Genomic DNA, 27,914 nt, shown 5'->3' on the forward strand with positions numbered 1-27,914 from the left:
CGGTTTTTAGTTGAGAGTCAAAGTTTGGTACTTGTTGCCAACAAAATGTCAGACTGGTCTCCATCAGTGCTAACCTTTGTCAGAGGCTCTATTCATAACTTTTAATGGGCTGAATTTCTTAGCATATCAAAGAAGCGTAGGGTGTCAGATTCAGTGGACTCATCTCTGCTTTTTGCAGATGATGTGATTCTCTTAGGTGTATCAGGTGGTGACCTCCACTTAGGCTACATCCACACTAATGCGTTTTCGTTTGAAAAAGCATTGTTTTCTCTCTGTTTGGGCCTCCCGTCCACACTGAGACAACGTTTTCGCTGATGGAAAACGCAGCATTTTGAAAACGCTCCCGAAAACACATACATTTGAAAACGGTGCTCGCGTCGCAGTGAACAGGAGTTTTTGAAAACTATGACACATTTTAGTCATGTGATGCAGTCAAGTGACCAATTAAACTTATATACAAGGGCATTATACAGCAGTTGTTTTGTTTGCTCCCAGTTTTGACAGCCCTATCAAAGATTAATATCAGTCTGTACATGCTTCAGATAGCTTTTCCTCAAATTCTTTAATTCTCACTCGCTTTTGCAACTTTGTACTTTTGTGTTACTCGCAGCAACAACTCCACCTCATTGTTAGTCCATTTAAAAAACTCGGTGCTTTTCCTCAACATTTTGCTGCGACATTTCAAAGAGCTGGAAAGTAAAGAAGCGGCAGACAGAAATGAGGCAGGTCGAATAGTCTCCCGTTTCACGCATGTGCAGTACTGGAACGTAAGCGTTTTTGGCTGTTTCAATGTGGACGCACAATTCTGTGAAAACGACTGAAGTTGATGGTGTGGACGCGGAGCGTTTTCAAATCTATCCGGTCTAGTGTGGATGTAGCCTTACTCTCAGGTGGTTTGCAGGTAAGTATGAAGCACTAGGATGGGAATTAACACCTCCAAGTCTGAGGAAGCCGGTCCCAGCTGGAAAAGGGTGGAGTGCCTACTCTGGGTCAGGGATGAGTTGCTGCGCCAAGTGGAGGAAATCTCAAGATCTCAAGGTCTTGTTCACAAGCGAGAGGAGAACAGGGTGGGAGAATGACAGAAAGATCTTGTACAGGTGTGTTGTGAAGAGAGAGCTTAAGATAAAAGCTAAGCTATTGAACTACAAGGATCAAACTGTGGTCATGAGTGACTGAATAAATACGACTGTGTTTATTAGTGGTTGAAATGAGTTTCCTCTGAAAGGTGTCTGGGCTCAGACCTATAGGGTGCAGAGTTCGGTGCTTAATGCTCAGTGTAGAGCTACTGCTCCTCTTCATTTAAAGGAGCAACCTGAGGTGGTTTGGATGCCTCGTGGATGCCTAATAGGTCAGGTCCTGTCTGGTGTTTATAAATAAAATAAAAAAACAGCAGGAATAATATTTATATTGAAATGAGTGAAACCTCAGTGATACCAGAATCAAAGGACGGTAAATAAGCTGTTAAGTAATAATGTGAAAATTAAAAAAAGTGTGTGCAATAATTTTTTAAGTTTGCCTTGATATTACTATAATAATAGTTTTCATTATTCACTACAATTTCATTAATCACACAACTAAATTGCTCTTCTGGTTTTTAAATTTATTTTATTTGCTGCTGACAGTAATTTATTCTCGGGGTCCCCAGAGACTTCAGTTGGTAGTCTCTGATATGTAAATATTTCAGTATTAACATTCTTTTCGGGATTATGATTTTTTGTCATAGTCCTTAATATTATCATTATGAGTTTAAAAATAAATCTAGAAACTTCCCACTCACTACCGAGCAATGTTTAAATTCTTGTGCATCCACACATTTGATACCACCTGTAAGAGAGCACAGGGCTGCACACCAGCGAGAAAATCAAGCCTAGTTGTGTTTTTTTTCCACTGTGGAAGAAAATAAACTCTATTCCTGGTTCACCACAGTGTCCTGTGCCACTTGATTCTTTAAAGAAAATGCTAACAACGCCCCTGCACAGTTAGTTGTGATGTTAGATTTTTTTTTGTTTGTTTTTTATGCAGTTGAGCAATAACGAATTAATTTGAAAACAAAAGCACTTGAAGGAAGTCGTATTAATGGCTAATAACCGGATTAATAACCGGAAATAAGTGCATTTTTAAAAGGTTTTGACGCAGGAAAAATACATTACCGGCATTTTAATTTTAATAATTTATTTATTTTTTCCTTTTTTTTTTTCTTTCGCACTTTTGTTAGTCTATCAAGAGGTCAGACACGGTTAGCACTGTGTTCTCGTCGTTTTGACGCAGGTGGAAAAGACATAGATTTGCATTACGGGAAAGGCCGTTGTTGCCACGTGCAACCAGCACGCGCAAACGTGGAGAGTTGAAGATAAATGGACTTTTCACGCACACTTTGGGAACTCTTATCGCATTATTCCCAAGCAGGAAACTGATGAATGTTAGCAGTAAGGTGAGCCGTTAAAATGTGTTTCCGTTGTATGGACGAAACATTAAATTTTAAACCACTGACACGCGCGTCTCCGTTCATTTAATTATGTATTTATTCATTTCTCAGTGATGATTTCCCTTTTTCTGGCCTTTCGGCTGAAAACCTGAGGCGTCACAGTTCTTATTATTTTAGTGTTCGTGTGATTTTAATATGTTGACAGCTTTTCAACGAATACAATTAAGAAAACAGAGTAAATAAAATAGGAAAACGCAGATAAATACAGCAGCGGGCCCTAAAAGCTGCAGTCAGACATGATTTATTGGCGCGCTGGGCGTTCGTGCGCAACCGTTTAAATTAGACCGTAACCCCGCCCCGGTTTGTACTTAAACACAGCAAAAAAATTAGATAAATTAGATGTTATAATAATTTAATATTGTCTAATAATTTTAATCCGTGTAAAATGCTGCATTTGTTTTCAGTCTGGAGGAGGAAGGTTGATTCGTTTCTATTTAAAGCGGACTCCGGGCCGGGCCTCCTTTGTCACAGGTGAGTTTATTCTTTACGAAATATTTAAGTCGTCTTCAGAATAACATTCATTTTAATGCTGCTAGATTAAATGCATTCAAAATAGCTACTGGATCGGCCTGTCAGCAATAAAATAGACTTATAGTTTGGGCTATTGTCTTTCAACAAATAGTTAGAAAATTATGCTTGTTGAAGATTTTTGTTCCCAGATTTTTTAAATACAGGAAAAGCACGTGGTTAAAATTTTATTTTTGTGTGACTGAGGTCAAAGTTTGGCTTTATTTGTTTGCATCAGAGTGACTGTTCAGTAGATGAATGAAGTCAGAGGGTGCTTTCCCTCATCACCTCCTGACTCCACCCCCTCCACCCTCCTCACACACACACACACACACACACAGACACATGCACAAGCTCAGAGAGTGGAGGGAAAAGAGGGCTACTCCTCCTCACTCCTCCTCACTCCTCTTTCTCCATTCACAGAGAAAGCTCTGAGCTCCTTCTTGAATGGACCCCATCTCTCCGAGCCAAAACTTGCTTTCTGCTGTTGTGGACGAAAACTGAAGATCACCACTGATCAATCTGTCTGTTTTTTTTTTCTTCTTTTTTCTTCTTCTTTTGCTGAGAAACTTGGCTGCAGAGACTGTGCTGTGTCGCCATGAACTTCTGTACTTCTGTCAGACTTGATGACTTTCCAGAGCGCCTGTGTGTGGTGTCGTAGACGACTGATTCAGAGAAGAGCTGAGAAAAAGAAGACGTACTCCTTAAAGTGACTGAAAGACTCCCAAGGATTAAGAAGGTGGACACAGGGAGACGGATCGAATTTAAAAATAGCCTTCCTTTATCCCAGTTCTCTCCCCTGGACCGCGATGGGCTCAGATGTACGCGACCTAAACTCCCTGCTGCCCCCGGTCCCGGCGGGCCCCAGCCCTGGCTGCCCGGCCCTTCCCGTCAGCACGGCCCCTCAGTGGGCTCCTGTCCTGGACTTCCACACCGCCCCCTCCCCTTACACCTCTCTGGCTGCTCCCCACTCTTCCCTGGGGGCGCACTCCTTCATCAAACAGGAGCCCAGCTGGGGGGCCGCTGGTGACCCCCACCACCACGATGCAGATCCCCATTGCCTCAGTGCTTTTACCGTCCACTTCTCGGGGCAGTTCACGGGGACTGGGGCCTGCAGGTACGGTGCGGCGTTCGGGGCACCACCTCCTCCGCCAGCCCCGAGCCAACCGCCACCCGTAGCCGCCCCGCACCACCACCAGCCCCCCAGCAGGATGTTCAGCAATCCGCCATACCTGACCAACTGCATGGACACGCAGCAGGCGGCCCGCAACCAGACAGGTAGGGTATGAGTCTGGGTGTTAGAACATCACCAATTTAACTGTCAATTCTTTCACAAGAACTTTTGACAGATGCAGCTTGAAGTCTTGGTATCATTTTTTTTTTATCATTCAATTCAACATAAATCTTTTCTACTTTCTGCAGAAGGTGCTTCAGAAGGTGAAGGTCACTTTTCTATAACTTAGCACATTTTCTTTTACAAATTTTACCCCCTGTATATGCATCTGAAGTTCTCTGACAAATCTGTCAGTCATTAGTACATCACCAAAAATGATTTCATGTGGTTTAAACCAGCTGACGTGTTCCTTCTCTGGCTCGAAATCTTGGCTCGGCCTGATACGACCAAGCACGTTACAAACATTGACATCTTCTTAAAAGCACACACAAGTTGTAGAAAGGCGATCCAGCTACTCTTACACAAGACTCCTGTTTGTTTCTGAAAAGGTGGCGTTAAAAGCATTCGAGCTGTAGGCATTAATGTTTAAGCCACAGATGTGTGTCCTGTGCAAACGGCCCATTAAAAGATCACATCCATGAACTTCTTTGGATCTGATCTTGCTTTTAATCGCAGTCACTGAATTTTTTAAATAGGGTTACAGTAATTATGATCATTCTTTTCTTTTGTGTCTGACGCCCTTATAAACTAATTTTTGGAAGGTTTACTTTTTATATAAAATAACATGTAATGTGTTACTCATAATATAGCTCTGAAAATATCATAATTCCAGGTGCAGTGCTTCATATGAAATTTTATATAAAATTACCGTTTCATACTTTTTAAGGTAAATAAAATTTTGTCTGAAATGTTTTAATTCATTTACAAAATCTGATTGTCAAGCACAACAGTATTTTGGTCTAATAAATGTCAAAGATTTGGCAATTGTAATTTATAATTCTTTAAACATCTGCTTAATGTGTAATAAATGCATGACTGCAGCAACGTGCATCAGCATGATCCACTTATAATTAAATACGCCACTGAGTTAGTTCGAATTCGTAATTTCTGCCATTGGAGTCGAGGGTTTTTCACATCTCAGCTTAGTCCTGGTTGTTTAGATTTAATTTCAATTTGTGTTTTATTCGGAGAACAAAAACACTTTTCTGTTAACATCTTTAAACATTTTTCCATTATTATTTTCACGTTCGCATGTAAATTATATAAAGTTTCATTTTTTTCTGTGAATTTTTCTGTGAATTATGTTCACCTGAACCACGCTTTGTGCATCATCTCATTTAACCAGTAAAATCCGTCATTTTAACCAGACTAGAGTTCAGTAATTAACAATGAGCTGAACCGTGTCCAAAGTCAACAGTGGAATTCATACCTTCTGAGTATCACACCCTAAACTCTTGTTTTTGTAAATGTTCATTTCAGGCAGAAAAATTCATCTGTTAGTGATTACCCAACTGATTAATTAGTAATAACGTGCTTATCAAGCAGATCGTTTAGGAATAACACAGCAATCAAAGCGCCAAGCCGACCTCTAACCTGTTTTTATCTGCTCCCCGCTGTGGCTGGATGAGCACAGACAAACAAACCAACAGCAGGACTCGGGTCACACAGTAGAGCGTGATAGCACAGTGGGGTCACACAGGGACCATCACACACACACTCACACACACACCGCTTTTCTGTTTTTCTGTCATGTTCTGACATTTTTGTGTGATTTGAACAACAAAACAAACAAAAAGTAAAATAAATTTTACCAAAACACTTCAACTTTACAGCACAACTTTTACTGTACTTATTGCCATATATTTAACCTTTAGATAACACATAAGTACATACTGACGATCACCTAATATGTAAAGCTGATTTCCACAATCATCCATTTGAAGATTTATTTACAACTCTGAGTATTAAAAAAGAAGAAGACAATATGGGGTATTTCCAGAGTTTTCCAGCTGACCTCATCTCTTCTCACCTCAGTGCTAGACTTCAAGGAGGCAACAAAAATGTCCCAATACATGGATGAACACACACACGCTCAAACATATGCAGCGAGAGAAAACTCAGACAGGGAAGAAGACAAATGGAGATGTTTAATGAGTTTTTTTCTCGTCCCCCTCCGCCTCTCCTCTCAAGCACCGATTTACAGGGTAAAGTCGGTGAAAGTGCTGTATTTTAATTAATGAGGCGTGCATGTGAGAGATAATGTGTGTGTGCGTGCGTGCATGGGTGATTTATGGCAGTGTGTCGTGCCCTTTAGGCCAGTCTAAGTCATGAGTCAGGTCTAGTCTGGGGTGTCGGGCACGGATCTCTCTCAACAGAAGTCGGTGTGTTTGAGTGTTTCTTTGGGTTTTTTTTTTTATAAAACTAAATTTATTCAAACTGAACTCGCAGTTTAACTGTGTGCATATTATGCCAGTGGTGAAAATAAGATTAATCGAATGGAGAATAAAGTCATAAATGAGGCTAATTCAAATTTTCTGTAACTTTATAAAAAAAAAAACGAGTAAGGGAAGCTTAAGGTGTAACATTTAACATGTCTCATGTTTTATGTGTAGAAACAAAGAAAAACCCAGAAAATCTTCTTCACCTCCTTTTTTCACTGGTTTTATCATAACTTGAGTGATTTATTTTCATCTTTTAAAGCAGAGAAAATACATAAATACAACCCAAGTGCCCGAGCTGGTCCTCTAGATCATAGTCTGGCCTGCAACGTCCTAAAAAGTGGAAAAAATGAATAAATAATAATTGACATAATTATATTACTGAATCTCAAAATCTCAAAGTAGGATGATTGCAATGAGTCTGTACTGCTTTTTAACGTATGTGTGCAAAGCAAAATTTTCTCTCGCCTTACACTGATGCGTGAACATCTCTGCCCGCTTCACATTTCATGACTTTGGCTGACTTTGATGGTCTTCATCATAAATGTTACCTTGATCTTTTCCTCTTTTAGCGATCTGTGCTGCAAGACTGTCAATAATAAAAGTATCAGCGTTGATGTTCATGAAAATGAGCATCATGTATGATCACCGTTTCGTTCAGTGATGCACTCACCTTTTGGTGGCATTTTTTAGTCTATATTCATTTTGCTTGTAGCAGGATATATGCTGAAATGGTCATTTATGAGGATTTTTTTATTAATCTTATTTCTTCATCGCAAAAACAAGAAAAAGGAATTTTTTTAAATATAGAAAATTCTTGTTTTTAATCATGAAGGCCTTGTTGTGATAATCTTATGAGTTTATTATAAGTCGTTTGTTCTGCATGCAGCTCTTTGGTTACTTTACCTTTATTACCAGATTCACAAATGCAGCTATGCTGTTGTATTTAGTTTCATGTCATCGTGTTTCACTGTTATGGATTTCCGCCTGTTTTTATGTATTTATTTTTCTTTCTGTGTTGCAGGTTACAGCGCAGTTGCATTCGATGGAGCCGGTAATTACGGTCACACTCCTACACACCACAGCTCGCAGTTCTCCAACCACTCCTTCAAACATGAAGACGCTTTAACTCAGCAGAACACGATGGGTATGTGCGAGTGTGGCTTTCGGCGTGCCGACGCGCCCTGTGAATTCAGTCTCTCCTGATAAATGTCTCAGCATGTAAACAGGAGTTTTCTTCCTGAGATTCATTAATCAAAATTTTTTGTTTTGCTTAAGTAAGTTAATTTCATTCTAACTATTTATAGTTAAAATATTTAAAAACCTCTTAGGTTCTCTAAACCCCCCCCCCATATTAATATATGTGCTCAAATGGTAAAAAAGTTTTTTGTTTGTTTTGGTGTCTTTTAGTCTTCTGAAATAAACAGACTTATATATATATATATACACACACATATATATCTCCATTTGCAGGGAATTGCAAGGGAAATTTTTAATGACTCATAGTTGTTACACTTGCTGTTTTTTTTTTTATTAATCACAATTATAATTTTTACAAATAGTTTTGTTGCAAGCTTATACCAAAGCACATAGTTACATAGTTGCTGCTTGTCTTTTGCCTTTGTAGGACAACTGCTCAGATAACATTTGTGCAGATCCAAAAATGCATTATTTTTCCATCTTTCTCAAAACAACAATGCATCAGAGTCTCTGCCAGTTGGAACAAAAATAGACGTTTCAGTGCGTTTTAATTCTGTGTGAGTGCACAGCTGTGTGTATGGCAGCCCAAAGGCCCTCACCTAGGGAGTGTCTTGTCCCCTATTCTGGTCCCTCGGCCCTGACCTTGCATGTCAGAGGTATAAATCAGCCACATCCTGACTGACAAACCCCTTTCATCCACCCACTTCTGTCTTTAATCCCTCCCCTCTGTATGGTATTTGTAAATATTTAAATAGGGGTGTTTTGTGGACCCGGAGCTGTAAATTTTCAATGATTTTTACAGCAAAGATTACGCCGGGAATTAGAGTAGAGAGAGGGATTTTTCAGAAATGTCAAGGGAGCCGTTGACAGAGAGAGAAAGATCTTAACATTTGAAGAAATCTGGGGGAAAAGAGAGACCACAAAAGAAACACTGCTGAGGAATTTAACCTTCACATTATGTCTTTTTTGTTGTTGCAAAAGCCATATTTTTTTTAATGTATAACTACCCACATTATATACTGTATTGTGCATCTGTGTGGGCATTATAGGTGAGCAGCAGTATCCTGTACCTCCTCCTGTCTATGGGTGTCACACACCTTCAGATAGCTGTACGAGCAGCCAGGCTCTGCTTCTGAGGAACCCTTACAACAGGTAACACTCACATGCCTCATGCACTGCAGTGCGCACCCACCAAAATCATCAAATCTATTTTTACACCAAACTATCAGCAGCAATTAAATCTGGAAATACTTCAGAAACCATTGTTGATTGTTTTTGTGTTGCACTAAATTCAGTGAAAGGTAGCAGGATGCAGTTCTTAACAGGATGTTCACCTTCAGGACAGGTCTGCCTGCCATTGCAGTTTCCTTCTTTGCTTTTGTTCTGCTTCCTTTAGCAGCTTCTTGGTTGTTTCAGTTTTTGTGCACCCATTAGAGTATTTAAGTATTCCTCAAGTGATGTGAAAATCCTCAGTGTATGTATCGTCGTGACTTTGTGTAGATTAGTCCGTAAGTAACGGTGTTAGGACGTTCAGAAGGAAAGCATGGGCTGATTTACTGATTGTTTAAAATAAAGAAAGTCCTTTATGCTTATTCTGTGAGGATAATTGTCAGTGATTTACTGTCTACCTTTCTGGGGTTTTAATTGCTGTGAGACACTCTGGTGTTTCCTCTGAAGGACAGATGACGTCCAAGCAGAATTCGTCATAAAGTGCAGTTACATTGTGGCAAGATGCGAAAAGGCTGAGCTTCTTTCGTAAGATCCTCTGGTTCTAAATTTGCGACTGTTCTGACATCATCTTGCAACATTAGCGGGAGTTTTTGATTCAAACAGCGCAGGGCTTTGTGCTTTTATAATGCCTTGCAGAGTGATCTACATTAATCTTTACGATATGAATCAGCTCATGTTGATACAGCGCTTACATTTAAGTTAAAACTGTTTGTTTCCATCCAATAAAAATGAAAATGAAGAAAATAAAGGAAATGTCTTCACTGACAGCAGACTGCTTCACATAAGGTTAAATCACATTAAGCCATTTTCCAAAAGCAGTGATTTGCTGCAGTAGATGAATGACTGGAACACTAGAAATATTTCCACTCAACAAGCCGCTGAGATGAACTGAAGCTATAAGCCTGTTTTCTTGTCATGAAACTCCACCGATGGTTGATGGCCAGTTTACCTTCTTTCATTGCTTTCCTAGTGGGCTTTGCAGCATTTAATGAAAGGACTTTTTAGCAACAGTGCGCAAGACTCGCTTTTCACTTTAGATTAGATGAGCTGTCCAGTGTGACGTCTAAAACACGACTGGTGCAGTGACTTTTTTACCCAGTAGTTCCTTGTGGGACCCTGACAGGTCTCAGCACACTGTAGTTTGACTTGGAAGTTTTGTATTTGTGATACCCATGGTGACTGTGGTCACACCTATAATCAATTTGACAAAAGTACCAAGAGAAAAAAAGCTTTTTCCCCCTGTTATTTATGGGTGTCAGTAATAATGTTCTGTAGCTTCTCCTGACTGAGTCGAGTCTAAGTGAATATTGGTTGAAACTTGCTCTTATGTTCCAAGTAAAGACAGAAAATAAGAAACTTAACAGCTGGGGAAAAATCAAGCTCTTCCATGATTATCTTGGTTATAGTGGTGAAGATGGAAAATGAGAAACGTGCTGCCAACATGTCGTGACAAAGCATGAGCACATTCTGAGTTTAGAGACCTTGTCTTCAACTATATGGATAAAAACACTGGGCCACCTACACTTTGCTATGGCTGCTGCCATGAAGCTTCTGGTGCACAGTGTTTGTACTGATGTTAATGCCAGAGGAGGTTTGAGCACCTCGGCGCTCAGTGACCTCACCCTGTAACGTTGACTGCTGTTGCCGTGGTCGCTAAACGCTTCACTTTGCAGTAATACTTATAATATTTAGGGGGAAGAAACTTCATAAACTGACTTGCTGCTACGCTCACTTCCTATTTCAGTACCACACTTGAATTCAGTGAGCTCTTTAGAACGACCCATTCATTCACAGTTGTTTGGCTGACTGCGTGGCCAGGTGTTTGATTTTATACAGCTGTGGCAATGGGACTGAAAATATCTGAATTCTAAGATTAGAAATTTTCTGTCCAATATCAATACTCTATTTGGTATGTTTTTACATACCAAGTGTGCAATTTTCTGCATGTACATATAGTGAGTCTGCTCCTCCACCAACAAGTATTTCACCTTCAGCCACACCCAAACTTAACCTTTAATCCCATCCTTTACTCCCTCACTCCACCCACATTCCAGAAATAAAAATATTGCCTAGTTTCTTAAAAATGTAGCCATTGTGCCCATTTTGTACCTGATAATTTACTGCAATTATTGTAAGTCGGATTAGTACAGAAAAACAAAACAAAAAAATGGATGTTAATGTAAGTATTCCACAAGCCTTCACCACACAGAGCTACCTGTGCAGCTCTTTTACAGATGCATTTAAAAACTAGCGGCAATAAGCTTCCTCTGAGGTTATGAACCATTTTTAGTAGGTATGTCTCCTGGCTGTGTGCTCGCTAAAGTTTTTCTTGTTCTGATTTCTAAATATAACATTCTTCACATGCCATTGCTTCAGTGTTCCCCATCGATGGACCAACGTAATAAATTCTCTGTGAATATCACAGCAGGGAAAGTTGTGTGAGAGAGAGACGTATGGTCATAGGCTGTCCTCAGAATCTCCCTGTGAGGGACGTCTTAATCATAAACATAACTGATATCCACTCTCATAGCTGGGAAGGCTCATATGAGTCAGTGGTCTAATCTCACAGCCTGGTACCAACAGGCCTGTATTTACTCTGCAGGCTGCTGGAACAACATGAAATAAAAACACGGGCCTTATTAATGCATACAGGCAGGGGGGCACTCTGGTTTTTATCAAAGTAAAAAAGAGTACGAGTTGTATGAAATCGCACACCATGTTCTGAACAGTTGCTGTAATCTTTGAGCTGCAAACAAATGCTCAGGCTCTTCTTGGACGTAAAGGAAATTTGGCAATTTGCATAGAATTCCAAACTTTTGTGTCCTCAGGAGTCATTTCACTTCTCACATGGAGTCGGTGCATGTGGAGGGGGTGGCAGTGGGCCACTCTTTGCATATTCAGTTATTCGGTTTGCTCAGGCAGATTTTGTTTTTTCATCTCACCGAAGCACGATTCACAGTTTGTCTGAACCATTTTCAGATATGTCTGGAAATCCCCTCCTTCTGACACCTTTGAAATACAAGCTCTTTTTGCACTCGTTACTTAAATGTTTATGGCAATTTGTATCTGTATAGCTTTTTGCAATACAATGTCTCATTAGGCAGATTTGTTGCACTGATAAGGGGCGACCGTGGCTCAGGGGGTTGGGAAGCATATCTGTAACCGGAAGGTCGCCGGTTCAATCCCCGGGCTCTCTGTCCTGGTCATTGTGTCCTTGGGCAAGACACTTTACCCTACTGCCTACTGGTGTTGGCCAGAGGGGCCGATGGCACGATATGGCAGCCTCGCTTCTGTCAGTCTGCCCCAGGGCAGCTGTGGCTACAACTGTAGCTGCCTCCACCAGTGTATGAATGTGAGAGTGAATGAATAGTGGCATTGTAAAGCGCTTTGGGTGCCTTGAAAAGCGCTATATAAATCCAATCTATTATTATAAGCCGATATGATTATTAGTGGGATGAATGGATGCTTTTAAAGTTACTGTTAGGTTTTTATGACTGTCCAGGTTTGACTGTTAGTTATGATGGTTAAAGAGGCTTGATATGCATTACTGCCATTGTTGCGAAGACAGCATGAGTGGATGTTTTGTTGAGTGCTTCATGCTGAGTTCCACTGACATCCACTTCACTGAGATGGAGGCAACATTTCAACAGTTCAGTTCTATGTTGTTCAAACTGCGATCACCTTTATTAATTTACCCCTTCAGATCATTTTATCTTCTTGGATGCATTTGTTTTCTACTTTTCAACATAAAACCTAGATTCACAGTCACTTCAGTTTATTATTTTAGCCTAGACAAATCAGCCAAAGTGTCTGTATTGTGTCGGAAGTGGGAAAAAGTTGGATTTGTACATCCCTATCCAAAAAGCCTGCCTACATAGTTATTATCAAAATTATAGATATTTGGTAATTGTGCTGTTTTTGATCCTCTGTGGCACTTCTTGAGATAAATTCTCTGTTTGTTTATTCTGAAGAAAAGATCAATTCTTTTGTAGGTTAACTGTGAAGTGGAGGGTTTTTCCAGGAAACACCTGCTGTAACACACGCTGGGTGTTACGGCAACAACAAAAAAAAGGGGGAGGGGACCGATAATGGTCATAAAATAGATGGTCAGCAATGGATCCAGTGAGAGAAGAAAAGCAGACATATTTATTTGAAAATGTCATGGATAGCGGCTTTAAATCTTGCTCTGAACCTCCATCCCAGCAGTATTTCAGCAGATATACCATTTGGCCCAGCTGGCCGTGTGCCCCTGTTGTACTGTAAAATAATAGCTGTGTAACGAGCACGGTACCAGGCACCACATCTACCCCATCCACACTGCTATGTGCCTGCAGGTGGTGTAATAGAGGGACTGTGGTGTTAGGGGTGAGAGCTATAAATCCATTGTGTGTGTGTGTGTGCACGTGAGGTATTTAAACGCATGGCAGCTCTGAATAATGATTCTCGAGTCTGCCGTGTTTAATGAAAGATGGCTGTAATGAGATAATTTGGCTCTCTTGGTGTCCGAGGAACATTTTTTAATCTCAGCTCCACCTGTGACTGTGGGTGTGTGTGTGTGTTGGCATTTTTCATTAGCGTGCTTCTACAGCGGACGACAAAAGCGAGTGAATACACACACACATACACCCAACCGTGTCCTGGTGCTTGACAGTCCACTGCACAGCTCATGAGCTTTTCTTCTACATTTTGTCTTTCCTCCACAGCGGTGAAAATTTATATCAAATGACCTCTCAGTTGGAGTGTGTGGCATGGAACCCTGTCAATACACTGGCATCCACCATAAAGAGGTAGGAACTCATCCATCGCTCTCTTTAAGCAGCAGGAGTCTGTCAGGTTTGGGCTGAATAGGACAGTGGGTCATGTGAAGGGAAGATTAGGTCGAAGAGAGTGAGCAGACTCATTTTTTTTGGAACAGCAGCGGCAGTTTTCAGCGCTGAAAGAACATCTTTAGTCTTTCCCACCTGCTGCGTCGCTGTGATGTAGAGTTTGAACAAGCTGGTAAAACACACGCTTCAATTTGGTTTTTAAGGTTTGAGGTACTGCTGCATGGACGGCAAGACACTGGGTTCAAACTCATGTGCTCATTTGTTTTATCTTAGCATGTAAACAACGCAGCAACCACTTTCTCTGTGATTTAGAAGGACGCCAGTTTTGTAGGACGTTTGTTTAAATAGCATAAGTTCCCACAACATACACCAGCCTTACTTAATTCAAATGCTACATCTATTCTTCCTGTTACCAGAGACATTATAAAAGCGAGATGTGCCATTGAATAGGATTTGCAATCAAATTTTTAAGCAGTTTTCAAATTTAACTGGTGATTCTGTTCATGCTGCTGTCAGGTCCCAGTGCCCGGAGGTTTTATCAGTATGACAGCAGAATGGCAAGACGTGCTTCTGTCAGGACTTTGCCTTTGTTATTACTAATATAAATAGCAGGAATAGTTACTTTTTGCTATACTATAACTTATAGTACTAGAAGTATTGTTCCAAATGGAAGTGCATCTACTACTGAGCAGGTAAGAACATTCATTTAAACCACTGATCAGCCACAGCATTAAAGCCGGTGAGCAACATTGATCATCTCATATCACTTATTAGTCAATTGATCGCCGTCTGTCCTTTGCCTAACTCAGCAACCATTGATCTGATCACTGTACTTCAGACTGGTGCTCTTTTTCAGTGGGGGTTGTCTGTGTTGCAGATCAAAATATTCAAAAGCAAAAGTTCAAAAGTTGCCTTGATATTAATACAGATGTTACCCTGTGGTAGCCCCCCTCCGCGACCCTGATAAGCAGAAGAGAATGGATGCATATTTAGAGAAGATGATTGTTGGCTGATTGTTGTTTAGAGGTTAGATTTAGGTGGTTACACACAGATGTTTAGGCACATGTCTGTTTAAAGCCATTCCACCATTTGTTAGTTTGCTTCACTGACAGCCATGCTCAGCATACTGTAATGGGTACTTTTTATTGCAACTGCTCTGTTTTTTGACTCGCTCATGCTAGTGCACTGTGATAAACTTTACAGCCACTGAGTGTTTGATAAATGAGAATAATCTTACAGAACCTTGAAACAAAACACAAGCATAGCTTTAAAGGTCAAACATGGGTTTTAATTCCTAAAAGGATGTAGGAACAATAAATATAGATCAATTTATTATTGTAGGGTCTTTAACTTACAGTACAAAGACCTTGAAGCAACTGCTGTTGTGATTTGGTGTTATATAAATAAAATTCAATTGATTTAAATGAAGTTTTTGAAAGCAGTGTAACTTAAGAATGTTTTCAGTTTTACACTTAGAAGTGTTTTCAGTGCGGTTTACCAGCCAAAAAGATAATTAACAGAAATACTGTTAATGTCAAAGTACGGATATAGTGAAAGACGTCTATATTAACAAATGTTTGCTCCTAAATTTTACATGCTGATAATTTTTGCAAAGTTGTAAAACCAGTGGGGTTTTGGCGCCAGCGCTTGTCTTTGTTCTCATCCTGGGTCGAGTATCTATCACATTTTCCCACGGCTTCTTATATTCCTGTCTGCCAGACACCAATTAGAAACCATGCAGAAATAATCACTGAAGTGTCAGCATTGTTCAGACGATCTTAAAAGCACCGAAAAGCATGCGCTGTGCTGTATGTCACTGTGACCTGCATAACTTACTGCTGGTCAGCATCTGTGTCGACTCACAAATAGCTTTCTGCTCCGAGCCAAGAGGCATTCATCTTGGTTAACAGATGAATGTGTGTGTGTGTAATAGAGATTTGTATATGCATAAAGGTGTGGTACTGTGTGGTACTGCTGTTTCGTGAGAGCAGTGTGGGTGTGTATGTGTGGTGGGCCGAGGCTCTTTAAAGCCGGTGTTAATGTGGTTTTATTCACTTAAATAAACTTTTGAAATAGAAAATATTTCATTTTGCCTGTGGCTTCATGCTAGCTGAGTGATTTTTACTGTTTCAGAGGGCTGTCTCTGACTTTGTAGCATCTGTGATGGACTGCAGGAGAAATGAAGGGTTGAGGAGTGATGAGGATGATGAGGAAGAGAAAGGAAAGCAGAAAGAAGGGGAGGAGCAGGATTTGAGGAAGTGGAAGTGTAGGGGAGCTGAGCTGAGACAGGAAGTACAGATAGGTCCCTTCCTATTATTTCGATTTGGAAACTAAACACTAAAACAATAAAGTGTACATCAGCTGTTTGCTCAGTGTGAAAGAGTGAAGGCTGGAGAAAACCTGCAGTAGTGCCAGAGACATTCTGTAGAAATATGAGACCACGTATTTCAAATGTGGTTCAGCAACTCTGATTATTTGCCATTACACTCTCTCAGTATCATAAAGCACTGATGTGTGGTGTTATTATTAGTTTTATTGTTTTAGCACATCATAGCAAATCATTAGTTCCCGTCATAGATGTGTTTTCAGTTTTTTGCATTCAAACATCACACCTGATTGAGAGTGACACAGTGGTTGCACGTCTTGGAAGATCTCCTTCATGGTTCTGCAGATGAGCGTGTGCACTAACGTCTGCTCAACCTACAACCATGAAGGAGGAAGAATTTGAATAGCTGACCCTCTTTAGACTTTGCAACACTTTTTTGGATCAAAGTGATTAGAAATTATAAACAAGAGTCCTTGCAGGAGTTTCTGACACTCACTAACAACTCCGTATGGAAATGTGGAAGCACGTCGTCACTCATCGTTCATAATGTGATCAATCTGAAATTCATCACAGCTCAAACTTCAAAGTTATGCCTGAAGTTGTAGCTCTTACCAGCTATTGCTATAACTATATAACCTGTTTGAAAGTTGCCTTAAATGTGAGTATTTTATTCAAGAAATGCATTTGTTTTCTTTTTCCTGACATGAAAAGTTTGCACAGATATGTGCTGCAAAAAATGAAGCTGGAGCTACCGGTTGGTGAGATTGCATTAGCCCAAAAACTGCTAGTCTGCTCATTTCTGACTCTGACTATTTTTTATATACCTTTTATTTGTTACAGTATTATTTCTCTCTGCTTTCAGTCTTTTTGCTGTAACCTTGATATTTTGAGCAAATATAACGCTGTTTTCTCAGATTCCTCCTGCATCTCCTCATTAGACACATTACAGGTCTTTAGCATCCGTGGTTTGTTGCTCTAGCTGCAGATATATAAGATGAGACATCCTTTATTTAACTTATATTTGAGACATTCTTGCTGCCAAGAGGTAACCATCCCTACAGAGTCTGCCTCATGAGCTTGACAGGATGACATGAGTTGCAGGTTTGTGATCCATGATTTCTGTCCCACCAGGACATTTGTGTTTTGCATTCTGTTCTCCATTTTTAACTCGCGGATTTTGTTTTTGCTTCACCTTGCTACTTAGATTTGGGCTCTGAAAAAGTACATGTGGCAGTTAGGAAGGTATTCTGGTTTTGACACACATGATACCGATACCCTAGCCTGATGCTTCAAAGGTCAACACCAAAGGATAGCTTGTAAGTACATTCGCCATCCCAGCAGCTTTGACAAGATGAAGTTAATGGACAGCCTTGTCTTATTTTGCCTTTTGAAGGACCTCGTAGTGTTTTCTGGTTTTACACTCTTAACAGAACTACATATTTTCAAACAACTCTTCATTACACAGTTATATCTTTTATATTGTCAGATGTCATCTCCTTCTGTTTTACGTCTGTGTGATGTAATAGGCCACAAACGTCTGCGGTCACATCCACAACTGTCCAGCCTCACAGCGAGGTGGTTGTCAGAGGACTGACTGACTTGGGTCTCTCATTATGTAAAGTACATCACCCACTATTACTAATCGCATAGACATAAAGATGAATGAATAAGGAGCAGCAAAGGAGCTTGCAGTGCAATGTAAACTCAGTTGCAGTGACTGTCTTCCTGTCTTTGGGATAATCGAGGCAGACAAAGAGCACCTTATACGCGCTCGGCTGTACGGTGTGCGTTTTCCACTGCAGCGGCACAGGATGCAAACTCCCATCCTCCTCGTTTGGTTAGACAGACTGAAATATAACACATTTCATAGACAAGAGCTTTCTGTGTCTCTGGGTGTTATCATAAGAAGATATGAGAGGCAGCTGTGTCAAACAGAGCAGGTTTTGTTCTGCCCTTTAAATCATGTGAAATACGTGACTGGAAGAGTTTCTGTAGCAGCTGCTTGATTATTTTCCTTGATCAACTGTAAAATATTAACCGTTTAAAGCCTGAACCATGAAATTACTGCTAGAAAATTCAATTTTGTTAAAAGAAAATCGAGTGTTTATTGAATCTTCTGACAATTAAAACAACAAACTAGATATTCATTTGCATATGTGTTTTAATTTGTGTCATATTTGCTACATATGGCATTTCTTTTGCAATTTATTACTTAGAAATATATTATATATTAGATTTTTTTGGTGGGGAAAAAACACACTGATGATGTAGAAGTCTGAAAAACTCACAAAAACTATTTGTATCTAATATGATATGCTAGGTGTTAATGGGTTAATCTTAAATTATATAATAATAATAGTCTCTTTAGAGAAATAGTTTAGCATTTAATACGTTCCTTTTTCTGAAGTGTGTTTGCCATCTAAGTTAAGTTTAGTTGCAAGTATATTCTTTGATTATATCATTTCAGATGTGACACTTCCATGTAGTGCAGCTGATTTTGTATGAGGTAAAAACTTTGTGTTTTTGGCCAGATATTTTCCCCAAAAAGCAGAGGCCTGTGCACAAACGAGGAAATCAGCCCCATACATCACCACTGGTGACATCAGTACAGTGGACTCTGTGTTTTGTATTATGGGCTCTCAGTGACAGGGTAATAATGTTACCAGCCAGCACAGAGATTTGCGTGCTATTGCATTTTTAAAATCTGGTGTGTGTACACTTCACATTCATCTTGGACTCTCTGACTTCACTCTGAAGAGGTTTTGAGCTTCTACCGTCATTTAGTAGCACGGTATACTGCAGCACGGTGGACACTTGATTTTTGGAGCCAACTTTTCGGGAGTAATGAAACAGTGCTCCTTATGCTTTTACAGTATATTAGCATTATATTAATAATAAAAATAAAGCTGTCATTTATTTTGAAATGTCCAAAATAGGCATTAATTTACCACAAAGACACCGCTTGACTCTGTGCCACAATCTGAGTCATTCTGCGATAACGCCATTTCTAAATTAACTCGGCTGTATAAAAAACAGCTTCCTTGCCGGACACCACATATACCAGTATGTTTACTGTACCAATGCCAGCCAGTTTAGCTACTTGGGAGCTGATTGAATTGACTGGAAGATGACTTTATCAGATGTCAGATGTCTTCTCCGGTCTTTAAAAAGACTCTTTACATCTAAACTTGGTTAAAAAGAACGCTCTTCCTCTCCAGCACCTCTGCATGGTCCTTGTTTGACCAGCAAATCCAAATCCAGAGCTTTCTTCCTTTGCAACAGCGATGCAACTAACCGCTGTCTGTCCTGCCGCTCTGTTTGAGAACAGTAAGTTTTGATTTTCTGGATCCTTGTGCTAATAAGCACACCATGCACTGAAACCCCAGGAAAACAGGGTTATATGTATAAGCATATGTAAATGACACGGACATGTTTATTCCCAAAGAGAACAATAAAACACCAAATATACTTGCATTTGCATTTTGGAAACTGTCTGGTGAGGTGTGATGCAGACGAATATCTAAGATCAAACGTGTGGCCATGACAGACCTTCAGAAATCACGTCTCACAGACGTCTGGTACTTGGTGGGTTTAGAGACCACAACAGCAGCAGCTAATAAAACGGTCTGTTTCTCTATCTGTGTTTGCAGCCACGCAGCCAGTTATGACAGTGACCCCAGCACCCCGATGGTATACAGCTGCAGCACGCAGTACCGCATACACACACATGGAGTCTTCAGGGGAATACAGGTAGGAACCCACACTACTGCTTCTCCTGCATGCGCCTAACTCTTTGTCAAGAGGTCACTCTGAGGTCATGTGTTAAGATCAGAGCGTAGCCACATGCTAGACGATACTGAAAAACACCTGAGGTCACTTTGATAAACGGAAGAGCAAAAACAGACGATTGAGCCAGAGCGTATTTTTCTAATGGGTGGAATGAAGAAGATGAGTGGTGGAGAGTCTGATGCAATGAACAGGCTACGTGAAGAGGACTGATATGCAGCAGAGCACAGATTTACAAACCCATACACACAAATACCTGCGCGTACACACACACACACACACACACACACACACACATTCAGGGGCTCTTATAAGGCGACTTTAAAAGTCAAGAGGAATCTTTTTCCACAAATCCATTAGCAGTGGAGAAACACACACTCAGGGTTACGCTGGGTAACGATGCAGTTTCCATGCAGGGATCAGCATGTTAATAAATCATTAGATTTTAATTATTGTCTGTCAGCTGCTCTAAAGGACAGGGAGCAGGAGATTCTCCAGACCTGCTCTTAGTCCACAACAGGACTTTTTGAGATCTTTCTTTCTGGGGCCTGCTTCATTACTCACTCTGTTCCTTTTCCTTCTCTGAGATCTTGCTCGGTACAAAAGAATAAACAATATCTCACTCCTGTTCCTTTTTAAAGTATAATTTAAGAGCTGCTAAAAAGTGAGATAACAGATTGAGCAGCAAAATGATGCTTTGCTCCATATTTTTATTACAGGGATTACACTAATTCCCAGTCACTGCCAAAGGAAATACAGATGACAGCCGTGGAATTTCACTCTTCATTAATATTACCTCATGGCCTGCAGTCATTATTACACAGAGTGTTAAAAACTAAAGCCTCTGATCAGCTAACTATAACACTTTAGTCTCACAAAGTCGTTGTTGTTGGTCTCACATTAAATCAGCTAAACAGACCTTCAGCAAACACGTTACTTCTTAGATCTGGGTTATTTCGTATGGAGGCCCAGTGTGGTCAAAATTAATTAAACGGATATGTCATTTTAGATCACATTTTAAAAGTAATATACATGACTTAAATGGTAGAAAGACACCTTGAATAATAATATTTAATTATCAATATTTGAAGAAAATAGTTTTTTTATGCTGATATTTGTGTATTTTTTTCATGCTCTTCTATTGCATAAAAGTTTTTCTTGACAGTTTACCTTTTAATCAGCCATGTCCTCTACATCTCTGAAGATTTAACAATATCTACCCAATGTAAGCAGGTAACTCCTTTGAGCCACAGCAAAAACGTTTACCAAAGTTAATGAGGCTACTGCTGTAAATAAACCCACTGCACAGACAGCTTAAACTGTCTAGCTGTGTAACTCGCTATGCAGGGTTGTGAGACTAAATTATAACCCGAAATAAAAATGAAGAATCAGATCTGTAATTCTTAATCCTAAATGTTCATCATCTCAGTGCAGAATCATAAAATGCTGTCAGATTTCATCGAACAAATGTATTTAGTGCTGTATGTTTAACCATATACATATTTTTAAAGCATTTATCCAATATTAAACGCATCAGGACTCCCTACATTAACACATAATAAACTATCAGTGCAAAGAGTTTGTATTGTGTGTCACACACTGTGGATTCTGATCAGTTTACAGCTCATGGTTGTCTCGATGTTCACATGGGCACGGTAGGTGACTCTTAACAGCTCTAATGTTAACAGTTCTAATTAGAACAGGGCTGACCTCTTAATCGCTGGTCATTATGCTAAACGCTGAGGAAATGAAGAGCAGATGCTGCAAACAGGGGAGGAGGAGGAGAGATGGGAGGCAGTGTGGAGGGAAAGAGGGAGAAAAGAGAAAGTGATAAAGGGAAGAATGAGGTGGAGGGGTGTAAAGTGGAAACAGAAGACGGACGGCTAAAGGAAACATGAAGAGTGTGTACTACCGTGTCAATGTAGATTAAATAACCAGCAGGTGAAATGAAACGCCAAGACGTCTGGTAGTGTAAATAAATGTAAACACTGAATTTGTCCCTTTGGCCACGTGTGTTTTCCTGTTTTCTCCTCCGGCTGTGAGCGATGCAGTGGGGGGCACTGTTAGGGGGTCGGTCTAAAAAGCGTGACTAACTGCTCCCTTTGGGCTGCACTCAGCCTGGGGTCATTTTACTGCTAATTCCCATCTAATGAATATATGACCATTTCATCATAATGAACCCCAACATGGAGATCTCATGCACTCATTTACATGCAGGACAGATTTAATTGCCTGTTTTCTAAATGTAATTTAGAAAACAGGCAATTTTTTTTTTTGCTTCGGCTATTGATGTCCTGGGAGAGTTTTTGTTAATTCTGCATTGAGCAGTTTAGCTTTAAATATGTGTGTGTGTGTGTGTGTGTGTGTGTGTGTGTGTGTGTGTGTGTGTGTGTGTGGGTGGGTGCAGGACGTGCGGCGGGTGCCCAGCATCGCTCCAGCCATCGTGCGGTCAGAAAGCAGCGAGAAGCGCCCGTTCATGTGCGCCTACCCAGGATGCAACAAGCGCTACTTCAAGCTCTCCCATCTGCAGATGCACAGCCGCAAACACACAGGTGAAGACGCACGCTCTGCTGACACATTCATCACATGACTGCCGACAGCAGCGGCGTTCTGCACACATTTCCCAGCAGTGCTGTTAACTTCAATAAAGGCTTTCTACTTCGCTTAAGTTTTTAGAGCTTCAGGAGGACAAACTTCTTCAAATGAAGTTTCCATTGGCTCTGATTTCCGTGTCTCCTCTTGCCAGGAAATATTTCCTGTTTGGTGAAATATAGAGAAAGAGATTTTCAGTTGGGTCTGTTGCACAGAAAAGAACCTTTCACTGTGGTGATTTTATTTTCAATGACTCAAAAGTCAAAAACAAAGCCAAACGTGCATGCACTAACAGATGTGAGCCCTTCAGATTTTACATATAATCTCTAAATTACCTAAAACTTTAGAACATGTCACTGTGCATACTCTCAGAATAGCACTAGTTAAAAATAATCAGTGTTATTCTGAGTATATGCTTTTTTTGTTATTATAAACAATAAAACAGCCATAATGAGACCATTAATCTCTTCAATACTATTCATTATTATTATTTATTTATTTATTTTTACAAAGTGTGTTTGAAAATGTATTAAAAAAATGTTGTCCACAACTTACCCTGATATAAATCTTAAAAGCTTTGGTTTTTGTGTTGTGGTTACCTTTGCACACACATTTTATAGCTTAAATAATTATTTTGTTAATTACCCATTAATACATTTTTTAATCGTGTTCTTACTTACTCATTTAGTCTGTTGGATTTCAGGAAATACCCAGAGCCCAAGGTGATCTTTATATGCTGTATGTAGTCGGGTCAAAAGTTTGATCAGAACCAGCAAATTTATTCCTTAATTCTTTTCCCTCAATTTCATCTGATCCTGATTTTTTATTTATCAAGTTATTGACTCTTTTATTGGTTTCTTTTGTTGTTTATTTGCTTGTTTGTTTAATTGCTTATGTGGTTAAATATTGTTGTTCTGCTTTCATGTCAGGCAGCTGCCTGGATCTTTTGCTGCTACCTCTCATTCATTCAGTGTGACTGAACAGTGACTGCGACTATGCAAAATCATATTTTGAGCAACGCGTTTTAATTGGATTGTATTTTTTTTTTTGGAAAAATATGTTTATAAGTGATCTTTGGTAATATGAGTGTTGGTGTTCCTGCATGACTGATCACGTTGCAACAATCAGGTTCAAAGCTGCTGCACAATGTTCTGGACGGGCTGATAAACTGGCCTGTTGGTTTCATCTGTACAGATCCTGCTTTTTTCCATCACTGCAAGAGTGCCCAGCTGTGAGTATGTGATAAAATAAGTTGAAAGGATGTCTAAATTAATCCTCTGTGTTCTTTTTCTTGTCTCTGTCCAGGGGAGAAACCCTACCAGTGTGAGTTCACAGACTGTGGCCGCAGATTTTCGCGCTCTGACCAGCTTAAAAGACACCAGAGGAGGCACACAGGTTTGACCGGTTTTACTCCCGCGGGCTGTCTGACTTCATTTTTTATTTCTTCCTGGCCTTTTGCTCTCTCCCTCTCTCTTCTCGCTCTCCTCTGCTTTTTGCATGACAGCTTTGTTTTTGTTTTGTTTATTTTTAAAGACAGTGCCGTCTTTAAAGTTTTGTGTTCATTGGTGCACTGTACTGAACTCACTTCAGATGAAGTTGCTAAATGCTGGCCAAACTTTGGAATGGCTTCTCTGCAAGCCTTTGCTCTACTGTATTTCTCTATCTCCCTCTGTGTGTGTGTGTGTGTGTGTGATGTTGAATGTGTGTTTTCCGTATGTGTTTATGTGAACTCGTGCTGAATGCGTGTGCATGCTTACTGTACATGTGTTTAGGAGTAAAACCGTTCCAATGCGAGACGTGTCAGAGAAAGTTCTCTCGGTCTGACCACCTTAAGACACACACACGGACTCATACAGGTAAAACAAGTGCGTAAACTTTTATTTTTTCATTTCTTCTTCATCCATTTAATATTTATATACATGTATATTATAGCTGAAAATGTTCATTTTAATTCCTATGAAATAAAAATAATGTTAATAGACTGGTGCTACTATGCATGAAGAGATATAGCAGCAAAATATTCGAAGAAATCCCTGATTTTAAATCCCTCTGGTGCTAATTCTCCCCCTCCTGTCGTTGCCTCACCGTCCTCCACCCACCTCTCTCTCAGGTGAGAAGCCGTTTAACTGCCGGTGGCCTAACTGTCAGAAGAAGTTTGCCCGAAGCGACGAGCTGGTACGACACCACAATATGCACCAGAGGAACCTCACCAAGCTCCAGCTGTCCATCTGAGTGTGTCTCTGCAGCCCGTTTCCAAGACTAAAATATTAACATGTCATTTTGCGTAGCCCAAAACAAAAAAGCCTCCGTGGGAGTCTTAATCTGACATTTAGGACTTAAATTTTACGAGCTACACACCATAGTCTGCACTCTGTGGTGAAATGCAAATCTGTCTAAAATCAAGGAGAATTCTGACAAAGGGGATGTAGTCTTGGAAACTGCAGTATATTACTTAGTTCATCAGTTCAGTTGATCTCAAGGCCAGCTCAGATCAGCTCATACCTTCCTTACCCATTCAGCTGACTCTCTCATTTAAGCTCTCCACTTGCAACATACCTATAACTGTGCTTCACCTTTTATGCTGTATCTGACTTAAGCATCTCATCTTCGTTCTTAAAACCTGCTGTGTCCTGTGAGCATGAAATAGGGAGGTGTCTCAGAACAGTGCCATGCTTCTTATATAAATCACTGCTGATGGAAAGGATAATCTTCTTTTACTGACATGTGTTTTTGCTTCTGTCAAGAAATGCAAAAAAATCCAAAAACAAAATCATCAATGTGTGAAAATCGCAGCGACCTCCCCAAACACCCTCGTGCAGAGTTGCTATGTCATCTGGTAAGATGCTACTTTGGCCAGTCATAGTCCTGGTAGAGTACTCAATGGTTATTTCCCACTGAGGTTTTTTATCTTAAACAAAGTACTTCAAACGCGCTGTTTTCACCAGCACGTCTACATATTTTCATGCTCTCTCTATATTATCATTTCTGCAATATATCTATGTTATTCTGAGCTCCAAACTCACAACATTTGGCCATGTATGTTTTCTTTAAGGTGGAATAACTTCCTAAAACACCTGAGTATTAGCAGGTTTTTCTCAAACAGCAATACGTAGTTCTCAGACTGATGTCTGCTGAGGATCTGGCTCAGCAGCGAGTGTATGAAATTAAATTACTAAAAAATAAAGAAATCTCTGTATGTCGATCTACGCATAGCTTGACAGCTGCTTTCTGTGATAATTTGCAGTGTCACGTTTGAGGTTGTTTGGATGTTTCAGCCTCATATATTAGCTAAAAGTTGCTGCCTGCTCCACTCGGTGTCTAAAGAGGAGGTCCACATATACATGGCTAACATAAATCTAATCCAAAGCCCTTTTACCTCCAGCCTTCACAGTCAAGTACCAAACGTTTGCCCTAATTCTAACTATACCTCTAAAACTCGGACTCAGAAAAAGTGTGAACGGTGCAAAAAAATAAAAATCCTTCATCACACTGTTGGTCTTAAAATGCTTCTCACAAAGATAGCTCTATTTTCTATGGTTTCCAGTCACAGATGACTTCTGTGTTTGGAGGAGGAGCTCCAACCTGCCACACTCACACACACACACACACCTTCAGCGAGTGTATCCTTGTAGCTGTTCTCAGTAACTTCATGGCTGTGACGCCTTTAGGGGACGTTCGTAAACTGTAGCCATAAAAAAATAACCCGTGTTGCACTCTCTCCAAACGGGCGCTAATTATGGCGCATGCTAGTCAGTGCAATGCTGGTATTTTTTAATTATTGTGGCCTAATTATTGTGACACAGAGGAGTAATGTTTGAGTGCAGCCTGCTTCCCCAGATGATGGTGTTTTTTATGGGATTTGTTGACAGTAAATAACATACATAATCAGTTTTACATAGATTCTCTGTACCCATGTTTCAGGAGAACCAAGAAGAGATAACAAAAACAAAAAGCTTCACCTGATAGTTTTTCTTGAAAGTAAAACGTGTTTCCACCTGCATAAAATATCATTTCAGGCAAACATTGGGTGTAAATGTTCTAAAAATGTATGCAAATCTTTCATTTTACATTTCCATGGCCAGGATGTGTTCCAGAGGACGCCAGATCTTAACTGTTCAATGCTGCAGAGTGAGGTCAAAGGTTATAGTCAGCGGCCTACAAACCTACAGCTTAGCGCCTTTTCAGCTGTTGTAAATATTTCTTTTGCAAAACTACTTTAAGAAGGCGCACATGTTACCATTTTGCATATAAAACCTGCTTTCACTGGACGGATTAAATGCAGAGAGAGAGATTTTTTTTAATCGTCCTTTTAACAATAAGCTGCTTTTAATCTGAAAGAATCAAATCAAGAGAATAACTTGCAGCTTTGCAGCACTCGCTCTGTGAAAGCTTTTGGTGTTTTGTCTGGTCTGCATAAAATATCTCGTTGCCACAAACATGACTTTACGGCTGTATTTAAAAAGCTGAACTTTTTTGTTGTTGTTGTTGTTGATTAATGTGACTTTTTTTTCTTGGAGCTCAGTTGTCTCTTGTCCCTGTGGTGTGTAAATATTGCTGGACTTTGGCAGTGTTTTCAGCACTGCGAGCTTTAAAATATGTCTGCCGGGTCACACTGGCTCTGTGGCCGAGACATTATGGTCAAGATGTAAATAATACTTCTTCATCATGGGAACTGAACTGTTTTCATAGGGGGAAAGATGTAAATTAACTGATATATATTAGACTTCTCTTTGGATGAATCGAGAAACTGTTTATATTTTTCTTTCTTTTCTTTGAAGTGTATTAATATTGGAGTCATAAAACAGAAAATGTCAGTGAAACATTTTGTACTCAAAGTGTGAGATTGAAAATTTCTCTCTGTTTAAATGTCTTGTGACTGTTTTGATACAGTAAGATTTGGCCTCTGTGGTTGTTTTTTGTCATTTTGTGTCCAATTTCTGCTGTGGTATTATCTCACAGAGAATAATCTACAAGTCTTTTTTTAAAACATTAGTTGTAGAAAGACCCAAAAGACTTAAAGTGAAATATGTGCAAAATCTAAGACTATACATTAGCTGACCTTGACCGGGGTTTCCTCCCAGAGCACACAAGAGACCTGTTTCTTCTTCCCTACATACATCCTGCCCTGTTTGTGGCTAAAAGAACACTTTTAAACTTAAAATTTAATGAATGAAACATTATGGAGTGTACGCGCTCCAGCTGACGCAGACTTGCACAATAAGAAAACACACACACAGTACAGTACAGTACCATCCACCTTCCTTTCTTTATCTCTCACCAGATTCCTGGTTGCATTCCTTGACTCTCAGTGAAAAAAAGAAGAAGCAGCCAGATAAAAATGAACGTGTTT

At 39.9% G+C, this 27,914-nt stretch overlaps 2 protein-coding genes across 5 annotated transcripts in view; both read left to right on the forward strand.

Moving 5' to 3' along the window:
• Nucleotides 1-2,936, forward strand: part of ccdc73 (coiled-coil domain containing 73) — a 54,947-nt gene extending 52,011 nt beyond the window's left edge. The window contains exon 22 of the mRNA XM_005739095.1: nucleotides 2,890-2,936. The gene's annotated coding sequence lies outside the window, so the exon portion shown is untranslated. The remainder of the gene's footprint in view (nucleotides 1-2,889) is intronic.
• A 429-nt stretch (nucleotides 2,937-3,365) lies between these two features.
• wt1a (WT1 transcription factor a) lies at nucleotides 3,366-27,457 on the forward strand. Of its 4 annotated transcripts, none has more exons than XM_013912397.1 (9): nucleotides 3,366-4,270; nucleotides 7,629-7,751; nucleotides 8,854-8,956; nucleotides 13,738-13,821; nucleotides 19,837-19,936; nucleotides 22,380-22,524; nucleotides 23,870-23,959; nucleotides 24,337-24,429; nucleotides 24,675-27,457. In XM_013912397.1, the coding sequence occupies exons 1-9, from the start codon at nucleotides 3,802-3,804 to the stop codon at nucleotides 24,794-24,796; spliced, it is 1,329 nt and encodes a 442-aa protein (XP_013767851.1). In that variant the 5' UTR covers nucleotides 3,366-3,801; the 3' UTR covers nucleotides 24,797-27,457. The 4 variants fall into 4 exon arrangements, with proteins under 4 accessions (XP_013767851.1, XP_013767852.1, XP_005739154.1 ...); XM_013912398.1 differs by having other exon boundaries at nucleotides 24,337-24,420; XM_005739097.1 differs by lacking the exon at nucleotides 13,738-13,821.
• The last annotated feature ends 457 nt before the right edge of the window (nucleotides 27,458-27,914 follow it).

This window comes from Pundamilia nyererei, unplaced genomic scaffold, assembly GCF_000239375.1.
Source record: "Pundamilia nyererei isolate P.nyererei 1_Seehausen unplaced genomic scaffold, PunNye1.0 scaffold00089, whole genome shotgun sequence".
Lineage (NCBI taxonomy): Eukaryota > Metazoa > Chordata > Actinopteri > Cichliformes > Cichlidae > Pundamilia > Pundamilia nyererei.

Excerpts from the sequence above, each read along its gene's own strand:
- wt1a (XM_013912397.1), top strand. The coding sequence starts at position 3,802 with ATGGGCTCAGATGTACGCGACCTAAACTCCCTGCTGCCCCCGGTCCCG. Across the intron at positions 22,525-23,869 it reads GCACAGCCGCAAACACACAG|GGGAGAAACCCTACCAGTGT; the intron begins GTGAAGACGCAC and ends GTCTCTGTCCAG. Across the intron at positions 24,430-24,674 it reads GACTCATACAGGTAAAACAA|GTGAGAAGCCGTTTAACTGC; the intron begins GTGCGTAAACTT and ends CCTCTCTCTCAG.